Genomic DNA, 25,458 nt, shown 5'->3' with positions numbered 1-25,458 from the left:
CTGAAGAGAATTAGAATAGTTCAGATGGAAAGGACCTGCGAAGACCAAGTCCAACTGCCTGACCACTTCAGGGCTAACCAAAAGTTAAAGCATGCTACTGAGGGCATTGTCCAAATGCCTCTTGAACACTGACAGGCATGGGGCAGCCACCACCTAAGACACCTGTTCCAGCGTTCGACCACCCTGATGGTACTGTGTGCAGAACTGCACAAAATATTCAAGGTGAGACCACTCCAGTGCTAAATACAGTGCGAGAATCACCTCTTTTGACTGACTGGCTATGCTATGCTTAATGCACCCCAAATGCAATTCGTCCTCCTGGCCGCCAGGGCACACTGAGAGGTACTCAGCCTAAGGTACTCAGCAGACACATGCTAGTGGCAGGCAACATGCTGCTATATTGATCAAGGAATCAGAGTATGCTCCCCATTAAAGGAAAGTAATAATAATAAGATAATTAAAAAAGAGAGAGTGACATAGGCCTCCCATGGGAAGGTAGATTGAAATGCAGCAGTTTCCCCATGGCATCGCACTTTTTATCTTGGCTGTGAATATGAGATACAGCTTAGATTCCCTTCCCTGACACTGATGTAAACATGCAATGCATTACTTAAAAAAGAACTGAGAAAGCCATTGCTCACCCACCAATCCTATTTTTCCCATGAACACTGCTCTCTATAGTGTTTTCCTCTTGGTGTTGAATATTCCTAGCACCAACTGTGGGAGCAGCTGGCATACATTTAGCACCACTTTCAACAATCCTCCCTGCAATTTTAAGTAGACTGAATTACAACGGTTTACTAGACAGCAGATTTTTGGCGGAATAATGCTAGAAGAGGTGTCCTGCTGCCAAGGCTATTTAAACATGCCGAGAGGCCTGAGAAATTCTGAGATAAATTCTAGTTCACTCTACTTCTCTCTGATTTTCTCAGAGAAAATGACGGCAGATTTTTATTTTTTTTAAATTACTATTATTATTATTAGGATAAGCTCAAATGAGTGTAGTATCTTACACACAAAGAAAAAAGATAAAAACAATCTGGTACAGGATCACTTTTCACTAATTTTGCTTCTGTGAACTGCAACAGGGTGGTATTTATCCATGCAAAATTTCAGCAAGGAATAAATCCTTTGTGCTCTGGTACAGTCAAGGCCTTTCACCAATTCCTCCCAACCCTTTCAAGGAAGAAAAGTCTGTGCTGGAACAAACCACACCACATGACCTTCACAGCAAGCAATTTTTCAAAAACAAAGCAAAACAAAAACACATTGCCAACATCAAGAGATGAAGGTGCTGGGTGTAGAATGAGTCATGCAAGACACTGTGGTGAGGATTCAGATCTAAAAACATATCAAAGTATCAAAACATAGTCAAGTAAAGTCAATAATCCCCCCCCACTCCAAACTTCTGTGACCTGTCAGGCTAATGTAGCTAAAAAAAAGAACCAGTGGCACATGCCTGCCACCTTTGATTTCCCAACTCAAATGGCTGGCTACCCAGCTGGCTGGCATTGATTCCAGAATTAACAGTTAGCCATTTCACTGTCACATTATACGGAGTTACAGAAAGCATTATAGCATTTACACAAGCTGAGGGGGGTAAAGGTAGAGCATACAAACTTAAGAGTAGAATTTTCAAGAGCACCTGAGCCACCCCATTTCCATGGGAGTGTCTAAAAAACTTTCCAAGTCCCCTCTCCAATCTAAACAATAGGATTCAGTTGTAATGTTACACATATCTTTTACATTCATAGCCATGTATTTTGCTGACTTTCTCAAAGGAACTACTACTTATAGATGAACTGTACTTATTACAAAAATAGTATTTGAAAGCTATTTTTGACTGAATAACTGAATAGAGATACTAAAACAAAACAAAACTGGTTTAGCAAATTATTAGCATAATTCCCAAAGCATCTCACTGTATCTCAGTGGTAGACAAAGCTATTGTAAGTGGAACACAGTACAGCATACAAATGCAATAACTGTGTCTGCTTAGGAGAACTACCCAAGAGAAAAAGCAGTAGGTTTTTGCATATCGACTGATTTCATCCATTGTACTGATATAAATTATATTAAAAAACAAACAAACAAACAACAACAAAAAACAGGCTGATCCAAGCTACATCTGAATTTCAAAACCAGCATAGAAACCTAGAATTTCTGGTGGTTGAATGGGTATTTCACTACTCCAGTGAATGTAATGAGACATATTACACTTGAATTACATCTAGCAACACAACATGAAAAGCGTGTAAGGAATCCAAACCAACTAAATTGTTAACATTCACAATTACTCATTTGTTAAAAATCACTCCACCATGGTTTACCACTCTGAGCATAGTCTGATTGCCAGAGGTCAGACATCTCCTGAGATGAAGCAAATATACTGAAGTAACCCTTATGCAACTCTTAACGTAGTGGAGAACTCCTGCAGCTAGCACACATCCCAAAATACGCACGGAACAAACTGCATAACAGGTAAGCAAGTTTAGTGATACCATGTCTTCCTGGACAGTTTCTTTGTTTGAGAGACTTATTTCTCATGTAAGTTCAGTATGTTAAAAGAAAAGTGTGAACGATAAATTGTCAGTAATCATACCAGCCTATGCCTTTCTATTCTAAAGGCTATATATCCAAGGCCGCCTGTCCTGCAAGAATGTCTGCACGCACAACTTCACATCACGCTCAAAATCAGCTCAGGAACAACCTACACAATCGTGTTAGTCTGTAAGCAAGGAAGAGAGTCAGCTTAGAACAGCATAGTTAGCTATTTCAACAGACTTGCATTTTAAAAGAAAAGGTGATTTATTCTGTGCAATGTGATGCAGATACTGCAGCCTCATTTCTCAATAGGTCACAAAACCTGAATGTTAATGGACAGTAATTGCATGATGTACATTTTCACTAACTTCATAGCAATAAACCATTTAGTATTATGTCTTCAGTTGATGTCTTTCTCTAAGACGCTTTGTTGGCTCCCTCCCAATGACAGAAAGAAAACAATTTGCATTTGAAGCCTGAGAGTGAAGTGGATGGTAAAAAGAAATTAACAAGAAAAAAAAAATCTAGGGCAAAAAATTAAAGACTTCAGTATATTCTGCAACAAAACACAGCTAAGGCAAAACAGGGAAGTTGCCAATCTATGTATGTCAAGACTTCCAAATAGTAACAACCCTGTCAGAAGTCTTTGGAACATATAAGCAAATTAAATCAGCAGGTCTCTTTTCAGATACAGATGCTTTCATTGACCTACAAAGAGCTCCCTGTAAGAGGTGCTTTCCAGAACTTCTTGTTCCCATTTTAGTTGCAATTATTTCAGTCCTGGTGCTAGTTTAAAACATCCCCACCATGCTGGTTTTTTTATTTGTTTTTTTAAACAGATCTCGGTAAGAAAAATGATAAATATCTCTCAATGCAGTATTATCAACCTTAATGAAAAAGCCCTCAATCCTACTTACATAGCTGATGGAAAACCCAGAGAGCTAAGAGTTTGGAGATGGAAAAAAAGTCCAATCAATACAATTATTTTAGTGGTTTTAATAAATGCCACAGAAGTTGATTATATTACACAAAGTACTTCTACTTCATGGCCATTACATCTGTAAAAGCACAGCCTGCTTTTAGTTTAACAATGTCATCTTGGTGTTTCATAAGATTTTACATTTTTTCAGTCAAGTATTAGCCCAGAGGACTGAAAACTGTAAAATAAAGTTTAGAGAAGTCAAACATAAAAATACAGTCTTGTTGCATGTAAATTTAGAGAGGACTTGACCTACCACAATATGCTCTACCTGTGACACTTGTGAACCCATTTAAGGAAATCTATAATAATCTGTTGTTCATGCATCCAAAATGTTATTTCCATTTGAGTAGGGTACTCGCCAAAGGAAACTTGATGTATCAAGCTTGTGTCAATCATCCTAGCTGAGTCTACCTCACTAGATTAGAATAATTTTTACTTGTGCTGAACAGTCTACTATATGAGTTTAGAAGTAAACAAAATAAAAGTCCCACAGTTATTTCTGTTCCCTAGTGGCACTGGATTCTTTCTCCAGTTCCTATCTGCATCAACGCCAATGAAATACATGTACCAGTGGACTACTGAAGTAGCTGAGAGGAGAATCACATGGCTTTCTACATATATCCCTGAAGCTGTATCTTATGCATTCAGCTTTCCTGGCTTACCTCAATTAACAACCAAAAATGACAGACAAGCATAATGTAAGTAGAGGATGGCCTAGAAAGAAAGAAAACATCTTAATTTCTCTCTGACGTGATTAAGGGTTGTTTTAATTATGAAGGGAAGAACTTTACTACCTAGACACAATTTGAAAGTGGTTCAAAATCTGTCATTTTGGACCTGTATCATGTCCTTCATTTCTGATAACAAGGGATTTCACATCACCTCTCCTTGTATCCTCCTGGCAAAGCATTATTTAGTCAAAGCACAGCTAAGGACTGTTACAGATACCTTACTAATGGTGGCTGCATTTTCATCCAAACTCAATTATTTCCTGGTGCTTTGCACAGCTCTGCCAGCTGGTATTTAAAGTAGCCCAACAGGCAGCCTTGGAAGCACATGATTTTCAGTTGCCTTGAAGGTTTTGAAAACAAACAAGAAAAAGAAAAGCAGAAGCAGAGAGAAAAAAGAAAAAGCAGGGATAAGTGAGAACAGCTCTGTGGAAATGACAGCGTGACCTGATTGAGGAAGTAAGTCAAGCCAGCACCTTTACTAAACTTTTAATAAATATACTAGATCTTTCTAAAACCAGATCTATGATAAGTTTCTCCCAAATACATCTTTTCTCCAACACTGGAGGCCTGCTACTTCTGCTTAAGAGCACCATGAAGTCTGATCTACAACTTCCTCTCGTAATATCTAAAAAAATAAAACTAAAAATTCATTTTCAAAAAAGTGAAATTGTAAAGAAATTCTTCTATTTCCAAACCACTAGAGAGCAAACCTTAATCATCTTGATCATACAGAAAATGAACACGTTCAAGTTCCAATTCTGAATTAAAACATGTCACTACAGAAATCCCTGAAGTCTCTTAACCCTGGACTCCTGTGATCTTGATCAGACTGCATGTCTGGCACTATGATTACAAGCATTTTAAAATATGCAGTTATATACATTTATAAGATGTTTTGATTTTATTTATAAGTACAATGTATTTTATTTCATTTGAAACTCTACTAATCAGCCACAAGAAACAGCAGAATTGAACTTGGCATTTAGAAGAATACCCATGCAGAACCAGACTCTCAATCTTTGCTTAAGAACAGTCTTGTTGGTCCTTATCTTTTCCTGGCCAGTGACTTATTATTATTATTTTGTACAAGAGCTTACAAAGGGATAAGAATACAAAGATAAAGTTATTTCACAAATATTTTTTGAGAAAGTACTAACAGAAAAAAAGGTAGTTTTTCAATTCAGTAAAACATTTTCCGATTAACTTGGACATTTTGAACAAATGTGGCAATATTCTTCACAGGGGCAGTTTTCTCTAACCTTCCAGACTGCACAAAGTTCACGCAGGACTATAACAAGTGCTATGTTAAGTAATGGGAGGTGCAAAACAGACGATAAAGGTCTCCTTGCATACATGACTGTCAGTTTCTGCAGGATTTTATTTTTATATTCTAGTGGCTTAACTGGTTGAGACATAGGCACAGCAAAAGTTTATGTATTATTTGTTCTAAGACATACAAGAGAAGTCTAGAACTAACCAGAGCCCTGAATTAATATAGGAGAATGGCAGCTTTGAAACCACAACATTTCTCTGTGGTTGTATAGATATAAGCTGACAACTTTTGAGATTACTGATGAAGATATAAAAAAAATACCATGACAATTTCCATCATAACTGCAATGGCTCTTTAAAATCAAATAAACTCCATTCTGTGCATGTCCTCAGTCTGCCATTATAAACAACATAATGTAACCTGCCTGACATTCACAGAAAGTAGCCATTCTTTCTTAACTAGTAAACGAGGTATTTGTTTGGGAGGAGGGCAATAAAAAAGGCTTTTAGTACAGGCTTTTAATTCAGTCTAATGTCAACTGAAGGCGAGAGAAAGAATTCCAGCGGACTCTGGATCTACCTTCCACTACAAAACTACACTTACAAAAACTCCTTAATTTTCTAGGTGACCACATTCAGAGCTAGGAGGACAGCTTCATTTCCAGCACATGGATCCCGAGAAATCCTGAGTTTAGAGATAGTCAAATCCTAATCTCATCACTCAGCGGCCCTGGAGATTTTTCTACCAAATATAAAGGATTTTAGAAGTTGATTACTTATTTTGTTTTAATCTGAAAAATACCTAACCAAAATGCACTACCAAGAAGTTAAACGCAATCCACAGGAGAATGTTCCTATAGCAGTGAACAAGAACCCCTTACAGAGGAACAATGGTCCCTTTACTATCTATATATGTATGAAAGAGAGCATATTGCAGTGAAAAATGGAAAAACAAGACACACTGTAAGACTCACCAAAAACTAAAACCCTACGGCAAGACAGGAGTCCAGGAAGCTACACAAAGTTTCATGCCATTTTGATAAGTCGGTCTTTCCCATCTGGCCCTCTCCAACATCAACAAATTTAACATCAAAAGGCAGACCCATAATGCTGGGTGGTGATGACTCGTAAACTCATGTTATCAAGCCCAACTGCCTCCACATGCAAGCTGAAACTGGATACACAAAGCCCAAGGATGCCAGTGAAACAGATTTAGATCATCACATACTGAAGAAATATTAATTAAGATCTACTATCTATAAAAAGAGCTTGCAATTCATCCAGGATAAGAGATGGCACTTGTAATAAGTAGTTGCTTATAAAAGGCTTCTTACCCATGCCACATTCATAGCATTAGTACATTGCCCAGCAGTGAGACAGATCAGCATGCTTGAAGTTTTAAAACTTGGCAGTTCCAATAATTTGAGTGGCTTTCCCCTTTTGCACAGACAGCTTCAGCTGAGGGTGAATCACAGCAGAGAATTAAGAATTAAAATATTTGAACAACGCATAATCATGGAATGGCTTGGGTTGGAAAGGACCTTGAAAACCACCCAGTTCCAACCCCTGCCCTAGGCAGGGCTGCCACCCACTACATTAGGTTGACCAGGGCCCAATCCAACCTGGCCTTAAAGACATCAAGGTCTTTCTTTCTGATCATGATGGCCAAACTAGCTAGAAAAGCAACAACAAAAATAGTAACTAACTAACTAAAATTTATTGTGGCAAACATACCATTATTTACACCACTTCATTTTTAAAACACTGTTTATCACTGATTTATTCTTAACTCCCAAAAAAGGCAATATTTTGGCTTCAAAGTGGTGTAAAGTCACAATTTATCATTCTCTCTCCATAGTTCCACCCCCACACCCCAAATAGAAACCTTAAGCCTTAAAGACTCATTATTTTCCTGATATACAGAAGCTGACCTTAACTGGAAACATGTATTAAAAACAAATGGGATTGTAAAAGGTACTGACACATCACGAGTGAAGAATATGTTGATTCAAGCTGAGATCTTCTGCACTGATTATTGTATTTTCTATTAATGTACGGGGAACTAAACCAAACTTATTGAGATCCTAATTTCACATGCTAGAAGTACAGTGAAATGCAAGTCCTCAAGTGCTGAACTTTTTCCTGTGCTGTGAAAGAGCACAAGGAACCCTTGGGCATGGCCACATATCACTTTCAATTAAGTCAGATAATGTAGTTATAATGAATTTATCTTGATGCAGTAAAAAAAAAATTCTCTCAGATATAGCTGCTGACTTTAACATACTTATTTATGGATCAATTTGATATTTCATTACATGAATACTCCCTATTAAAACAAAGAATTAATCTCACCTAATTACACAAACTGATTTTGCTTAAAGTGGTAGGTTTCCACAAATTAAGACAACTTACGCCAAGTTGTTCATACAGTCCTAGGCACTTTGGCACTTAATGGAACATACATCATTTGGCCTCAAGGTGAGAGCCTTACTTGACTTTACCACCAGCTGTTTCTATACCCACAACCATTTTCTCTTAAACAAATGCACCCCAGTTTCCTACCAAAGGACTTCTTAAAATAGCAGTTCATCGGATTCATCTAATGCTAAATCTGCATTCTGGAACACATGCATTCAAATCTATTTTAAATGCTGCAAATCTCTTTAAATAGAACCTTATTTTTGAAAGAGTCCAGCTGTATTTTCTTTTCTGCATAAAAGGTTTTATTTTTTACCATCCATACTGCAAACACTATTAATGTTTCAGTTTCTTTAGAGACCATATAGATTAGACCAAATGGAAAGTTGCTATGACAACACCACCGTTATTTTAGGTATTAGGAATTCATGCCAAGATTAAACAAAGGGCATGCATGGTCAAGAACAACAGTTTTATAACTGTTCTGACAGCCAACAATAAAACCCAATCTCATTTTTGAAGTTTTAGAACAATAGAATTTTAAGCCTTGTGTTTGAAATTCTAAAGAAAATGAAAATTACAATAACAGGACAGCATCTTTATCTCTCCATTCTGATGATAACTTCTGGTATTTGTCACAGTCAAAGAGAAGACAGTCTGATCAAAGTCACTTTTTCAGCATGCCCAGAAGACTGATCCCCACTTCCCACTTTCAGAAAGGGACAGTTAGAAGGCTGAATCGCTGGGCATCAGAGAGGTGAGGAATGGTTGTTCCCAATCTGTAAGTGCCTCCATCAAAAGTTGAAAGACTACAGGCTACAAGACAGCAACCGTAACATCCTTCCTCATTGTAGGCGTGCCAGAAAAAACATACACATTAGACAGTAACTTAAAGAGCTGACCATAAATCAAAGAACCATTCAAGCATAAATCTTAAATAAAAAGATTTAGAAGTTTAGGTGTAGCTCACAGATACTCAAAAGTAATCACCTAAAAAAGTAAAAAAACCTAAGTCACCTAAAAGGAAATCTACCTGATTACAGTACAATTACCCCCTTCTGAAAACATAGCTCTAAATGTTTAAAAAGACTTGATCTTTGCCTACAGTGTGCATTTTGTTCACTTTAATTTTAAAAGTTCTGAAATATAAGGTCAAGTCCAAAATTGTCTAAAGGGTTTTTAAAAACAGCTTCTGAGCAAAGTTTTCTATGTTTTCAATAAGCAGGTGAAAAAGACAGGGAACCAAGTGATCTGATTCACATTTTGAAAGCTTGAAACTTTGTTAAAATTCTTTTCAACAAGTCCAAAACCAGGGCATTTTTATACTTGCAGTTTCAACATGAAGACAGTCAGCTTCAGGCTCATAAAACTGAAAGCTGTTTAAGCTTCTCTCTGAGATAATGGTGCATTGTGTTCTTTAGAACAGAAACGCACTGCATCCATCATATAAACACTTCTGAACAGAAACTAAGGGCATTACAGACTAGCATACTGTTTATTTACTGTTATTGAAACAGGTCACCTACCTTGACTCTGATAATAGATTTACGATGATAAAAGCAGCAAAGCGCTGCAATCAGCATTTGAAAAACATTATAATCCTTTGGCATTTTCAGTTCTTCTGCTTGTGTGTCCTCAAGACTGAAGATGAATGGTCACTACTAGTAGTTTTCAAAGGTTTAGCAAGCTCTTTAGCATGACCACTGCCTGCCAGTGCTGCTACACCCCCTGCTCACATATCAGTCTCGGACGCTTTCCACAGCTGAAGCTGATACTATCAATTCAGTCACCACTGTCATTCTTGCTTTCAGCATGCCATACAGTGTGTGCCAGAATCCTCATGTGATCTGTTCCACTCACCCAGTGAAATCCTAGCTCCTCTATCTTGGTATCCCCTGGCTCAGAGCTGCATTTAAGGCACCAGCTCAAGGCAAACTTCTTGATGAGATACAGAACCTGACTGTCTCCCTGTGCTGATAAAACCTTAATCAGTTGCTCCAGCCCAGTCATGCAATATTTTTATCTGCATCATCAATAACACCTCCAAACACATAAAAGAGATAACTGAAGAGGAGAAGCAGTTGATTAGTGTTTGACAGCTGTTGTTCATCATACTGGAATAAGATTTACATCCTTAGAGCTTCAGTAACGAAGAAAAACGATAAATCTGTTTATTTTTAATTAGGAAGTTTCTGGCAACTAGTACTTGTAAAAAAAAAAAAAAGAATAAAAAAATAGCAAGAAACCAAGACTGCCAACATGGTCAGTATTAGTGGAGTAACCAAGGTACCATTAGTAGGTACAGCTAACACCTGACAGCTTTAGCTTGATGATAGTTCCATGGGATTGTGCAATTTGCTAGAGAAAGAAAAGATTAAAGACAATCTGCTTTGACAAAGAAAAATGAACACCAGAACAAAATAAAAACAAGTTACATTTACACCTGTGATTTTATTCTCTTGGATACCATGCTCACACATGGAGATCACCTGCAAGATTGAGACTGTTAGTATATTTCATCTGTAATTTTCAATGTCTTTGTGCTGTGGAAAAGAGAACTAAAAACCGCATAACAGTTTCTTCTGTTCCGTGCTTCTAATCTTCCTGTCTTACATTCTGCATTCCAGCGACATTCCAGAATTTATGCATCACAGTATCCTCCTCCAAGGATACAACTTGATCACAGATTGTCTATGGAATGAGATGGGCACATTTCTGCACTGCCTGCTTAAGCAGCATTCTTTTCATCCAGGTGAAACCTCAACTGTTCAGCTGTGTCTCAGATTTCTTACTCCTACCAAGTTGCAGAGACTACATAGTTTAGTTCAAGCATAATTTGTGTAGTTCTTCTATAGCTGCAAAATGTTTTTTAATCCATTTCTCCATTTAACGTATGGCCTGTTGACCAAAGGCAACTTGTTCAGAATATTTTACATGGTTAATAAAGCATTATATTCTATTTTTTTCCATTGCCACTAGTAGAGAACAAGAATAAAAACTGCATTTATCACACACACCCTCAAAAAAAAAGATGCTGGCTCTGTCCTGTAGATTCTAGTAGAAGCGAATTTCACCCAAATGTATGAAAAGCTTGTGGAATTCATTGACAGAAGATACCACTAGAGAAAAGGGACCAGCAAACCAAAAATAACTGTTCAAATAATAACACACTGCATTTTTTATTTCAGTAATTTTAAGAAGTTTTATTTCATTCAAGATTAACTAGCAATTCATTAAAATTTGTCTTAGAACTTCAGTGTGCAGACTGAGGTGCCAAGAAATTAAGTTAAATCAATGCAGCATTATTTTTCACAACTTTGCACTCATTCTACCTCTTCTGCTTTAACAATGGTATTAAGCACACCTACTCTGATGTGCTTCATTTAGGAAATAGACGAGGCTATCTACTTTCTGCAGTCCAAGCAGCTTGTATTTTAATTTCAAAAGACAACTTTTGCCGTGAAGTGTGCAATCAAAAGCGAGTTTTCTTGGTTTGGAGGTAGTTTCTACCAACAGAAAACGAGTGGGTATGAAAAGCTCTGAGAACAAAAACTCCCCACAACAAGAGGAAAGAAAGAGTTAACGAATTCCCAGGTTATGCAGTCAGTGGATAGCTTACTGACTGCTAAACCACTGATCAGCAAAGTACCTGCCCTCCACACCTCAATGACCTCTCAAGAACTAAGGCAAAAAAGGGAAATAACTTGCCTAGTTATAATAGCACTTAGAGCGAACACCTCACCTCCAAAGCAGCCTGATTAGGAGATGTGAAGGAAACAAAATGCACTGGATTAAGTGCTGCAAGAAGGCCTGTAACACTTAAAGAGAAACTTTGAAAGTATCAGTCATTTATAAACTGGATGGTAGCAAAAAATCCAGAAGTCATACGTGTTTCAGACCTCAGTTTAGGAAAGAGTAAATCCCAAGGAGTGGTTAAAAGGAAGAGCTACTTGTCTTTTTCATCAGCAACAAATATAACCCATAATTAGTACGGCATATACATTAAACGTTTATGGATGTCCTCAGATATTACCTTGCAAAGTAATACTTCCCACCTAATAACAGAGTACCTCCTTCCCACATTGATCGAACTATGTGAAATGTCCTCAGTGCCCGCATCAAGCAATGGGACTTGGCACATAAACCAAGCAGCAGCACTGAGCAAAGACTTAAAATATGCGCTGCCTTTCAAAGCAAGGGGAATGGAGAGACCATTCAAACAGAAAATGTAACCCCAGTCTTGAAACCAAGAAAAAGGAAGCGTGATGTGTGAAGTTCTCTTACCCTGTTTGACCACCAAATGTTTGCAGGTAACTAGCACCAAATTAAGCAATAAAACCGAATGTTCATAAAATTAGTCACACTACATGGCTCAGTGCAGGAGATGTTATGCCTGTGACTCTTTTGAGGAAAGGAAAACTCTCTAGAATGAAAGAAAATGGACTCAAAAGTGATTACCTTGACAAGAAGAAGGATAAAAGATAGCTCAGAAAAGAAGCTGGCAATGACGGCTTTGAATACAGAGTCCTACTTATAGCTGGGGAGAAGAAACACCTCAAAGTAGTCTGACAGACTGGAAAAAGGAATGAGTAAATAAAACACTAAACGTGAAAGTAACCTCCTTTTCTCTCTGTTTTATGATGCAGTGTATTTTAATATACTTTAAGTTCTTTTTCCACTTTGAGGAAATCCTTAAGATTGCTTTAGAGAAGAGAAGATCAAAAGATACTCTGAAGAATTCCAAAGACGAAAGCCTTGACTGTGACTGTGTCTGGACATTTTTGGTACTATGGGAGGACATATCAAAGATGGTATTTCTTAAGAACCTTCACAAAGAAATTCTTATAGTAACATCCTAATCCAATTTATAGAGGAGGAAAAAAACACACACACACACAAAAAGGGAAATGAAATTCAAGGATGCATCCTTGAATAATTATTATATAGCATTTCTACTGTGTAATGATGACAAGAAAGTATTAGGAATCAGTGCACAATACAAGTAACTCAAAACCATACCAGGTGATGAAAAGAGCTATTAGGATGAGTAAGTTATTTTGGCAACAGAAGCTAAATGGTTTAGCAATGAAAAGTAAGGTGGGTTACCTTTGCTCCAAAAAGAATCAGAAATCAGTTTGAAAAAGGAAAGGTGCTTGCAGGGGGGGATTTATTATGACTTAGCAATGAATAAACCTACACTAGAATTCAGACAAAAGTTCTCAGTCATCGTAAGAATTAAAAAAATAGATTTCCAAAGAATTGAAGGCTGAAGCGACAGTTCTAATACAGTTCATCATGAAGCGATCTATTGAAAGGAAAAAAAAAGAAACAACCCCCAAATCCCAACAGCATGATACGGTACTTCTGACAACAGAGAGGATGCAATATCCTTTACGTACTTGTGCTTTCCTTCTTTATCAAGCCCTAGACTGCAAATCCAACCACTGTTGTGGTTCACTAGTTAATGCACACATTTCCCCAGGCCTTGATGACTTTACGTGTACATTCATGTCTTTCAGAAAGACCTACTAGTTTTGCAACTTCTTGTGTGACTCATTTACCTAGGGAAACTCAGTGGTATAGTTTAAATGGTCTAGCTCCAATGATACAATTCCTGACAGAGTTCCTTCACCTGAAACAGCACACAAAAAAAAACAAGCAAGGCAAAGGATTTTTTTTTTTTTTTTACATATGAATCATCTTCCCAAACCTTTTCAACAGGACCTGGATTCCCCCTCTAGTATTTTCCGTACTGAAAGCATTGGGACTGAATGAGCATCTTCAACTGACTACCTTGCTTGTAGGCACAATCTCTTTGCTTCAATGAGACTAGCACAGCTCAATCTGGAAAGTAAATTTGGCCTAATGTGTACTCAATGTGGGCGTACCTATTTTTCATTTGAAAGGCTTGTTACTAAGCAGCAGTAAAAAAAAGTTTTACATCCACTGCTCAACCCAAACTGTACTGCATAAATTACAAATTAAAGAATAAAAAACTATGTATGGTGTGGGAATGCCAGAAACAATGAAATTAACCCTTAAAAATAACACTGTACTATTTTACACAGCAGCTGGTTTTTGTTTGTTTGTTTTTAAATCAATAGTATAACCAGCAGGAAAGAGTGCTTTATTTAGATAGCGAATCTATTTTTTTAAGCAAAACTAATAGGATTTTTTTTTAATAAAGGTTACACAAGCTCTGCACATATGGTTCAATGAATAGATGACGCATTCTTAAGAACCAGAGTCAGAACTGGAACCTTCGTATGACACTGTGATACATCACTATGAAAATTAAGACTACTGGAAGAAAGTAGTACACAAGAAACCTCTGGGTAATGGTAAAATAATTCTTGCACTGTTGGCTACCACGGAGCTCTTTCAGCCAGCATGATTATGAACAGCCTTCAGGCTGCTCCAAATTACACTTAATTTATATCTAGTAAATATTGACTCAGAGGAGCTAAGGATGGTTCAGCCATTTCCACTCTCCTGTTCTGCAACCTTTTGCTGGTACTTTGGGTTGACTGCACGAGAAATAAACTGTTTCATGCACCTAAGAAACATCAAATGTGATCTTTCTGCTAAGTCAATCTATCAATGCTTTTCTAATACTTTCCAACATCAGGAGATCAATTATCATATCAGATTCCTTTCTTTGTTTTCAAAGATTCTTGCCAAGAATCTTAAAATATCTGAAAATGCCTTCATTTGTTTCTAAGGATGGCTGGCTAGAGTGCTTTTGATAGGTAAGTTTATTAAGAAAGTCTTTCTAAACTCATAGAACTTAAGGACACAAATTTAAGGACACTTGATCACATTCTGTATCAGGTTCCTAATAGTCCAACAGGAAGAGAAATTAAGGTGTCTCTCCCGATCCCATCTGTATTATTATAAAGCCTGTAGAGTTATTTAGGGAGTTTCGTGATCTGGTTTAAATTACATTTATCCAGCACTGCAGATCGGGACTGTTCTCCTGACACACCTAAACTGTCTCCAGCCCCATTCACAGCACATTGCATATGCAAGAGCTTGAAGTATTCACATTGGATAGTACAAACCTGTTCTGGGGGAATCCTTTTAGGCTGCTTTAATCTTACACATTAAATGAGACACAATGTAGGAATCATTTCTCTTGAGGTTTTGGGCTTCTTTTTCTCTCATCACAAAACCAATCAAAGATTTCTTTGGCTTCAAAGTTGCAAGTGGCTCAAGTAATGCAACCGAACTCTGTAAAAATACAAATACTTGAAAGCTCACAAGCAGTCTGAAGTTATCAGAACAGTCTGCGGAGCTACAAAAAAGTTATTTCCATAGAATCATAAAGGTTGGAAAATACCATCGAGATCATCTGGTCCAAACAGCACTTATATTCACGGGTGTACTTATAATTCACACATAGAGTTATGATTCTTGATTTCATATTACAGAGAAATAATTTTAGACTAAACTACACAATGGAATTGGTGACTTGCCACTGTTAGATGGTGCTACATCGACAAATCACCTAAGCATTTAAATCAGCCCAACAATATCCAGTGGAATACATGCAATGCTACATTAGATTTCTTTTCACTAAGTGAAAGTAAACAATCCACCCAGAAAGCCAACTATAAACGAGAGAAGACATGGTGTACAGTACAAGGGTCAACAGCATAAATCGGATCTGATGCAGCAGGCAGCCAATCCAGAGCATGCCACTCACTGGCACTGGACTCATGTCACCATACGGCATACAGCACCTCCTGCTTGCACAGTGCGTGGGACAAGTGACGACATATGGCAGGCACCTCCTGACTGCACAGTGCACGCGCACAATCTAACAAGGGTTGTGAGCACCTATTGCTATAAAATGGCATCCATAAGGTTGTAATAAGGTATAATATGAATAAAATTTTAAAGAGAAAAAACAAATCAAAGCATGGAGATCCTAAGATTGGAACATTCTTCATTTAGTATGTATGACTTCTCTCTATAACTAATTATTTGTTCTTTTGATGCAAGAAAAGTCAGGAAACAGAGGATACAACTGACAAACAAGTTGTCCACACAAACAGCATCTTCACAACGCCCACTACTGTTTAGTCTTAGTACTTAGTCATTAGGACATGGCCTAGCATCCCTAACTAAACTTCTGTGGGGGATGCCTCCAAATACAGGTAGTGCCCAACTGGTTACAGCTGAACACTTTTTAAATTGTAGAATACGTGGGAGAAAAGGGATGACAACACAGTTCAAAAACACTGCTTACTTTTATTTGTCCTTAACTCAACTGTCTACAGGTACCATAATGTCCCACCACCCAGCTCAGGTCGTACCACTCCTGTGATATGTCTTACTGGAACTGACTCTTTCATGTCCCTCCTCTAACCTCACTTCCTGCAGGCTGTTGGTGCAGCTCCTGATAATAAAGCAATAGATAGAGCTGTAGTTGTAATTACATTTGTTTGCATTGCAAGGGTGTGGTACAGGAGAGGTCAGCAAAACTCCTTCCTTCTATTGCAGTTCTGTAAGGCCTGTAGCTGTTGTACAGGAAGAGTAAGAACATGGAGTTTGCATCTATTTAGTATTCAGTGTTGAAATCTCTTTAGAAATACGATTTATCTAAAAATACAGATTGGAAACTGGAAGAAATAGGTGCCCAACCTCCTGAAGAGCTTCCTACTGGGTCCTAAGGCGCACTTTAAGATATCCAAATACCTTTGAAAAACCTGGTCTTTTATTAATAACATGCAAACTTTTCAGACATCTGACAATAGGCATAGTTTGTCTTACAGCCATCTATTAAGAGGCCACCAGCCAGTTTTATATAACTTATCAAAAACTAGTCTATATATGCTTGAGCTCCATCTACTGTCTGCCAACTTGTGTACAAACATGAAGCTATTTTGTAATGCCTCACCTGTTATTTTTTCAATTTATTCCTTGTATTGGAATATAAATAAATAAATAAATAAATAAATTTGAAAAGGCGTAAATTTACTTTTTTTTTCAGAATTAGTTCCAAACTTCTGGCTCATATTTTCTTCTCTTTTTACCCGACGTAGCTGTCATTAGTCTAACTTCAGCTTTACTTGACACAGTACAGTTCTCTTGCATATAAAAAGGACCCATTTAATGCAATCGCTAGCTGCAGATTTCTTCTTCTGAAAATCTCTCCAGTCCTATCAAAATAAAGTGTTTATCTGAGATTTACTCCAATTTCAACTGTAACTCAAAAAAAAAAAATTATATATACATATATTTTACTTTGCCGAGGGGAGGCACCTCAAAATCAACCTTCTATTGAAAACTCCCAAATATCCAAGAATACTTCCCTTTTATAGAAGGAGGGGTTTTGGTTGTGTAACACTTAAAAATTAAATCCACAAGTCATTTGGGCTCTGCTGGAGCTCAGTTTTTCAAACTCTTTAGCAGCATGTATGAGTTTGGAAAGGCCTGTTTCCCTCACACATTTTTGCGTAATACACTTTGATGAAATTGAAACAAAAGCAGCAAGCTCACCTCAGCTTATATGCTCCCTTGCAACATTTTCCTAATGGAAAGATTTGAGGGCAAGGAGGCAAATGACCTCAGCGTGTTCTAGATAGCCAACATAACATTATATTCTCTCATTCACATAGGTGCTTAGTTTCTAATAGTATTTGACATACAAAAACCACAATCAGCAAATCCTGCTTCTCTGAGAACACAAATTAATAGATGGTATCTCTACTGAAATATACTTCTAATGTTCCTTCTGCTGCCTTCTCTACAGGCCAACCTATAGCCAAACAGTATGTCAAAAAGAGGTAAGATTGTACAGACATGCACAACATACCAGTCTTACCCTAATTAGTTTCTATAAACATAGCTCTGAGAGATTAGGAGCTTCACCTCCATACACTTTGTCAGGAAGAGTACCTGAAATGCTCTTTAATAATTTGACTTCAACAAGCTATATACTCACTCCCCCTTGTGGTTTATGTATTTATATATGTTTAAAAATCAACTTAAGTCAGGTGCCACTGTGAAGGAGTTAAATATAAACATTTTCATGTGCCAATCAGCCTTTGCTATTAGTCCACCCACAAGATAATGAAAAGGACCCAATCACATATATAACTATCATCTTCAAAGCACAGTTCCTGTGGAACAATACTGAAAACCCAAAATGACAAGTATTCTGCACAAAGGACACAGCTCAGTAACAGTTAAGAACAGATCAGCACTAAAGATGGCAGACTGCAGTCAGGTCTCTCTTCTGTTCTGCAGAGTTCAAATATCTCACATGAAAAGGATTAAATTTTATCTGCACTCATACCTTTTATATACGTATACACCTATTAACATAGATATACAAAAGACTACTGTAAGCTATAAGAATTCCAGCTGATGCCAACACACAGCAAGACACCTTTTTCTTCTTGTGTCAATAGACACAAGTGTTTGTACAGAAATTGAAAATGGAAAGAAAACTAAACCCGCTTTACAACTAGATTTAGTTTTATGTTCTCCACTCAAATCTTCAAACACTTTTTATCATGCACAGGGTTGCTCTTACCAAGAATACTTAAAATGTACACTGCAGTTGAGGTAGGAGAAATTAGGCACAGTGAAGATATGATTCAGCACCTTTCTTTCTTCCCCATGGGAAGCACTTTTGTGGGAAATGGCATGCTCTTTTTTAGCAAGTAAGCAAATACAGTGCCTACTGCAGTGTAAAGGATTGGATACGGGATTACACAGGAAAGCACTGTTTTTTCCAGAAATGATCCGTCCCTTCAACAACCACGGTATCTGACAGAGGTATTCAGTAACTCCATTTGCATGTGAATGAAAATGAATCACAAATCAAGAAGAACTAGACAATGTCTTAAAAGTAAAAAAACCACCCATTTTTCCCCCTTTCTTTGAAACATAAATAATCTTCATCACCTACTACTATTTCTTTTCACTGACACTATCGTTTTGACTTGGGGATAACATAAATAGCAATCTGTAACTGTCAGCATTTGAAGGCCACAGGCATTAATATTTTGGAGAAAAAGTTTTTTTCACTTAAATCCAAGTTCCACAAGATCTCTAGAGACAAAATAAAATTATTCATAATATGAAAGCTAAGCTTTTCTCTGCACCTCAAAATTTCTGGCCAACCTGTCAGATTCAGGTTTTTCCATTTGACATTTCTCATCTGTGAACATGGCTCGATAATAGTCATTGATCTAACAAAGATACTGAAAAGATCAACTAAGTGTCTACTGGCACCAGAAAAAATAGTGCAGTGTAATTTTATAGACGGTTTTCTACTCAAAGCTTATTGCAATATCAGTGCATTCAGTAGCTTGCGATGACTCCAGAACAGACGTAATTCAAGAGTTAATGAGTGATAATATTCAAGTACTAGAATACAGACGTCAACAGGGTCAAATTTATAATGAGAGGCTAAATGTAAGGTTAATCTTTAGCACGCTATTAGAGAGAATGCATGCTGCAAAAAGACCTATCAATATTTTAGATTTACCAAAGCACACTAGGCAGTACAAAAGCAGTTCCACATGCAAAATACCCTAAACTCTATTTCAGCATCAGGGAAAGGGAATGCAAGAGCCACTGCTAAAAGACTTCACAATAAAGGCCAGAATAATTAGAAAGTCACTATCCACTTGACTAAATTCATAAGGATTATCATTCAAAATGAAAAAATAAAATAAAATCCCTGCTCTTGGCATGCTAAAACAAACGAAAACAACACCACCACAACAAAACCCAGATCTTAAGAGCTAATCAGGTCATTCAAGAATTGGGGGTTGGGAAAGAACAAAAAGCCCCAGACATTAACAGGCTAACTTAGGAATCACCCTACTAGGGAAACACAAACTAGGACAGCAGACTGAGAAGAGCATTGTCTTTCACAGCTGTAGAATCACCATTCCTGCATATTTACTGGAAACATGATCTTAAATTTTATTCATCACTTTGTACCCAAAAGACTATGGACTTGCTGACTCAGCCATCTTTTCAGACAGTAACCTCTTGGGTCAAACAAATCTCAACATTTGAAAGTACTGAAGCTTGGGTGTAATTACGGATAACTGCTCTATCAAATGAAACAAGTTTTCATTAATTTCAAATAAATGGGAGCAAGATTCTCATAATGATTTTAGGGCAATTAACTACTTCAGAGCTGCTGAATTTCAATTACGTATACAACTCCTAAAGTCTTTTTTGAAAATTTTCTGGGCTGCTGAACAGATTAGAACATCTGTTATAACAATGTCAGTGACACTCTCACATAGAATTTCTCAAAAACTTTTATGATATAAGAGGAAGCATAGATGGTGGAAATCTTTCTTCCTCATTCTTTGCCTCTGTAGAAAAATAAATGGAGTTTTTACTACCATGAAAGTTATAATAAATTATGAAAATTTTGATTTTCAGTAGCCATGTCGATTAAAATACAGGTACGGTGTTTTTTTCCAGCAGAGGGCAGCGTATAACTATCAGTTAAGTCAGCAAGCCTCAAAAATTAAGGATTTTTTGCACTGTGAGGTAGATAAATTTATGTATTTAACATTAGATTAGATCTAACAGTTTCTTAACTTTCTGAATTACACGATTTATATACAAGAGGTAACTGCTGTGGAGTGATGTTTGTGAAGCATAAGCTCCTACTAGGCAGAGAAACATGGAAAAATGTAAATGTCTTAGTAAAACATCATTGAGACCAATGCCAAGGTCAAGCCAACAATCTTCAAGTTGGATACCAATCCCGTAGCGACAAAGTAATATGTAAAGTCAAACTTAATTGTATGGGCATACTCCATTTCTCCTTGCTGAAATACTCACCTGATACTTCTACCTTCTGTGATGCTGTTGCCACTACTGCAGTTACAAAAAGGAAAAAAAAAAAAAAGACTTACAGAGTCAAAAAGAACATTTGGTGCCTTATTGTTAGTCAACCCTCCAAGCTCAGATACTTAACGTCTAACAGTCAGACAACACAGAAACCCAACAAACTTTCCATTCACAAGTCACAACTCGCATCTCAATAGACAAGTCTCTACAGGAGAGTGATACACAGCAGCTCATAAACAGGTATACACTGTACTTGGCAAGTTTTCCAGTGGGGGGATTTCTTTAATATATTTCCATGTCTAAAAAAGGCTTCTTGCAATGCAATCTCAAATGTGATCAGGAAGAACTCTTTCCCAAACTGCAAATACGTGTTATGCTGACAAGGATTTTTTTCTAAACCTTCCCAAATGTACATATACACAAACAAACTTCCCTTTTGACAGTACTCCTCCCAAGTTATCTTCTTGGAACAGCCATTAGACTGATGAGGGTCAAATGCCCCCACGTGTGATTGACATCAACCATATGACGAATTTGTGCAATACACACTGTGCATCAATAAACCTCATCATGGGATCCAAGTTCCCTGCAGTTGAATTAAACCCACAAAGTACTGTCCTATCTTACAAAACTAGATATAACCAACACATTGGAATGTCACCAACATTTTCTTTTTAGTTGCGTTCACTAAAGCTGTCACAAATGGCAATATGATTTTCGACAGCTTGCTTTATAAAAAAATCAAGGAGTAAAACTAGGGAAAAATGAACACTATGGTGCTGAGAAACATGTATCATTCAGTAGAACATCACAAGGGAATGGCATTTTTCTGCAGCTGTAGCTTCCTTATACCAGTGACAGTTGATTTTCAAATATGAATCTAAATATAAACTTGCCTTATGACCATGCTCAGCAGACAATGTCATAAATTCTGTAATTCTTCTTGTAATGGATTAAAATACATTTCCAAAATCTCAGGCCTTAATAATATTCTGATGAGTATTTCTGTAATTATTAGCACTTTTCCATGGGAAATACTTAAAAGATTTTCATAAAATGAAGAGAGAAATCTGTTTCTTTATTTCTGCTGTGATACAGTTTTAATGACTATAGTGCAGACTTCTGTCTAGAAGATCCTATTTACAGTGCATAGGAATGGAACAGAAAGCTATCTTCAGTTCACACGAATTTGATCAAAACAACTCTCAAGAAGTTCTCCAACACACTCAAAGCTGCCAGCACTTGATCCTTTCTCCCCTGCAGGAGACTGTTCTGTGGATGCGTAGACTCACGGTGTGGGAGGAACCTGCTGAGACTACCAATGGATCTATTATTTGGCTCATAAAACTTGTAAAAATCTCACAGAGTGTACAACGTGCTATTGTGTCCGTAAATCTTTTTCATGACTTAGTTAGCAGCCTGACTCAAAGCAGTCTGGCCTGTTTTTGCTTCTACCATAAAAGGGTTTTTGAAAGAGCCATTTAACTGTGACCATGGTTTCAGCAACGCTGTGAAGACAAAGGAAGGGTTGAAGTCATACAGACACTTCAGTACTCAGACTCCAGCAAATCAGTACATTTTTTTCCTTAGAACTTGCTTTTGCATAATTAGGTCTCTTTGTATACTGAATGAACTAATACATCAACATTCAAGATGCAGAAAACTGCCATTTGTGAGCTGTACTCTAGATTCAAGTATATGAAACCACAGCACATCTACAGAGAGCAGCCTATAAAAGAACATCTTCAGAGGATTAATTTTATAATCATGCCTTTTCTATCTTGTATCTTGAACAGAACAGAGAAGGGAAAATAATTTATTTTGCCTTTCCTCCAGCCATATCTAAATCTCCAGCATATCTAAATGCAAGGAACTATTCATATTACTTCTTGTCACCAGATTCTAGCAAGGTGAAGGTTTGCATAAAGAGAAAATTGATACAACTGGCTTCTGAGTTTACCATCAGTCTCTCTGCCCTTTGTAGCAGTGTCTGCATGTAGTCACTACTGCCATGATAAGCACTATGATATTCTTTCCACTGTGAAACAGAGCACGTTGAAGCAGAAGATAACCATGTTATTTCTTGTACCTGAATTAATTCTGCCCATTCTATTTACTGTAGAATCCAATTCTGAAGAGATGTTGAACACCTCCCAGCAGGAGCACGTTCTGAACAAGTATTGCCTTTCTTATGGGATCCACAACATCAAGTAGCATGTTTGCATCACTACAGAAACAGTGAGGATTTACAGCTGTGAAGTTGCTCTGCTTACCTCTTACTATTTTAAAGTTTAAAACTAGCTGTCTTGCAGTTGAAGGGGACTAGGTATGCCTAGGAAAGCTCCCCAATAAGGTCCAGTCCCAGAGCACCAAGGCACAAGCATGCTGATGAGGGTGATGACACTGACAAGTCCTGTGACAGTCCAGCAAGCCTCAGGCAAGACAGGTTAACAGGCCAGATCCAAGGTCCATCCAGGGCTTCCCACTCAGCACTCCAGGAGTGAGGCTCAGGGCAGGCACACCTAAGATACATCTCTCCCCTCCCAACACTGCCTTACTGTTTCTCCTAGTTTACTTGTTCTATCAGCCTCAACCCTAACCTGGGCACCCCTCCATTTTCCTCAACTATGAACACCCACACAGGGAATTCTAGCAGCAGAACCCAGCTGACTTTGGAATATCCTATTCAATTTGTTGCTATTGGCTCTCTTTAGTTTCTTCATCACCTCAACTCTAACCTAAAGCAGAAATATACACATCTGAGAAATTCACGTCCACATGGAATAGTTACAGAAATACCCTGTAGTCAAGGATAATCTGTATTTCTCAGATCCTTTACAGAAAATTAGCATCTTCTAAAAGACAGAGAAAAGAAGTCAGAAATTAAATAATCCCATATTTGAGAGACATGACTTGTAAACCAGATTTTTGTTTTCTAAGAAATACTATTCACTTAAATTAACCATGATAAAAGGTGCTAATTCAGTGGAAATTACAGACATGCAGCACTACAAGAGGCTCTCAGTACAGAATCACATCCCTAAGGTTTCTTCCAAAGTTTCTATATTGCCAAACCAGGACTGACTTTTGAATAAAATTTATGAATGCTCCAGAGTGTTTATGATTTACACTAACAAAATAGGTATTTATATATTTTAAGCAGTCTCATCTTGTACAAAAGGAAAACAACATACAGTTTTGCCAGGATTCCACTTACTTTTTGGATCAGAAGTAAAATTTTTAACTATAGTGTTAGTAAATATATTGCTAAAACCATAAACCTGAATTTTTGTAATTTTTGCAGATATGTTCCTTCCCAAGAAATGCATAAACAAGAATATGGATTCTTTTAAATTGTTAACAAAGATCAAAGTCACCATGTAACTGAAAAGAGGCCCCAATATCAAAATGCAGTCTACCCCTGAAACATGATGCCCACTAAAGCATGCAGAAAACAGTCTGACATTTATAATTAGTTTATCTGTAACAAAAGATAGACAGATAGACAGAAGCACTATTTAACTACGAAGAACTGGAAAGACTCTGGCAGTGCTAGTTATATAACAAATGAAATATGTGGAGGGTAAGAACTGTTACGTTACCTTAACATACTCCAAAGCAGGATCCAGAATATTCTGATCTCTGTAAGAAAACGGGGCAAGAGGAAGGAAGAAGGGACACAAAAACAGAAAAAAATGGTGAGTTTAGATATTTCTCATCCTGAATAGATATTCACATGAGCAATAGGCTACTAGATCATGTTAAAATCCTTGTTAAAAAATGCCCATGTATCTAGATGGCCTATTTAAACATTCAACTAATTTATAAACCACTGATTCCTCCTAGAAAATCAGTACTAGTAGAAGAACTACTATTAATTAATTTGGGAAATAAAGATCATTATCCAGTTTTAAACAAAGTAAAAACAACCTTATGAAAAAAAAAACCACTCCAAAAGATGGCTGATAATAGTTATATGCCACCTAAAACATATCAAGGGAGAAATCTCTCGAGCTTTCAAATTTATTTCTTTACTTGTATTGTTTTCCCATTTAAGTTACTTATAATGATAGCATTGCTAACAGAAGAAAGCTTGTTACGTCAATCAAGTTTGCCACACGGACAACGTAGGCCCGATAAATTTAGAAAGAGAACCCTGTTCAGTGAAAGTTATGATGATGATATAATATTGGAAACTTATTAATAAGCTTCAGATATGTAGACATGGGTTACACTGGAATCAGCCAACTCTGAATACTGTCTCCAAATTTACTGTGTTATCTGAAATGTAATTGTGTATCACTTGAAACTGTTATTGTTTCATACTCAGTTTTAAGTTTGGCTCCCTCACAGCTTTTAATGCAGAACATTAAAGAACAGAACTCTCCTGCTTCTCAGCCCTGCCTCTAAGCAGTCTTGCAATATGATGGTGCTCAGCTGTCCACGTTGGAGCACGGGTTGCAGTTTCACATTATCCCAGTACTTATCAACAGTCAAATTCCATTCCCAGTTTAGTTTCAGAAAAGTAACAACAATGCTGCCTAGCCCAGTGGAAATAGAATTTGGTCCATTTGAAACATTTTCCTAGACAATGTATAAAGAAGGGGCATTTTGGTAACCATATGCACAGAAAATATGTAAAAACATACCAGAGAAAACAGGAGTGAAGTACAA

At 37.2% G+C, this 25,458-nt stretch overlaps 1 protein-coding gene across 9 annotated transcripts in view; it reads right to left on the bottom strand.

Moving 5' to 3' along the window:
• The window catches only part of BCAR3 (BCAR3 adaptor protein, NSP family member), a 97,367-nt gene that overhangs the window by 11,878 nt on the left and 60,031 nt on the right, over window positions 1-25,458 (bottom strand). For 7 of the 9 annotated variants that reach the window (XM_080602873.1, XM_080602872.1, XM_080602875.1 and 4 more), the window contains exon 3: window positions 24,387-24,426. In XM_080602873.1, the coding sequence (XP_080458999.1) occupies window positions 24,387-24,426 (40 nt within the window). The other 2 variants (XM_080602878.1, XM_080602877.1) reach the window with 2 other exon arrangements.

This window comes from Anser brachyrhynchus (assembly GCF_964034855.1).
Source record: "Anser brachyrhynchus genome assembly, chromosome: 8".
Classification (NCBI taxonomy): Eukaryota; Metazoa; Chordata; class Aves; order Anseriformes; family Anatidae; genus Anser; species Anser brachyrhynchus.
This window is presented reverse-complemented; position numbering and strand designations above follow the sequence as displayed.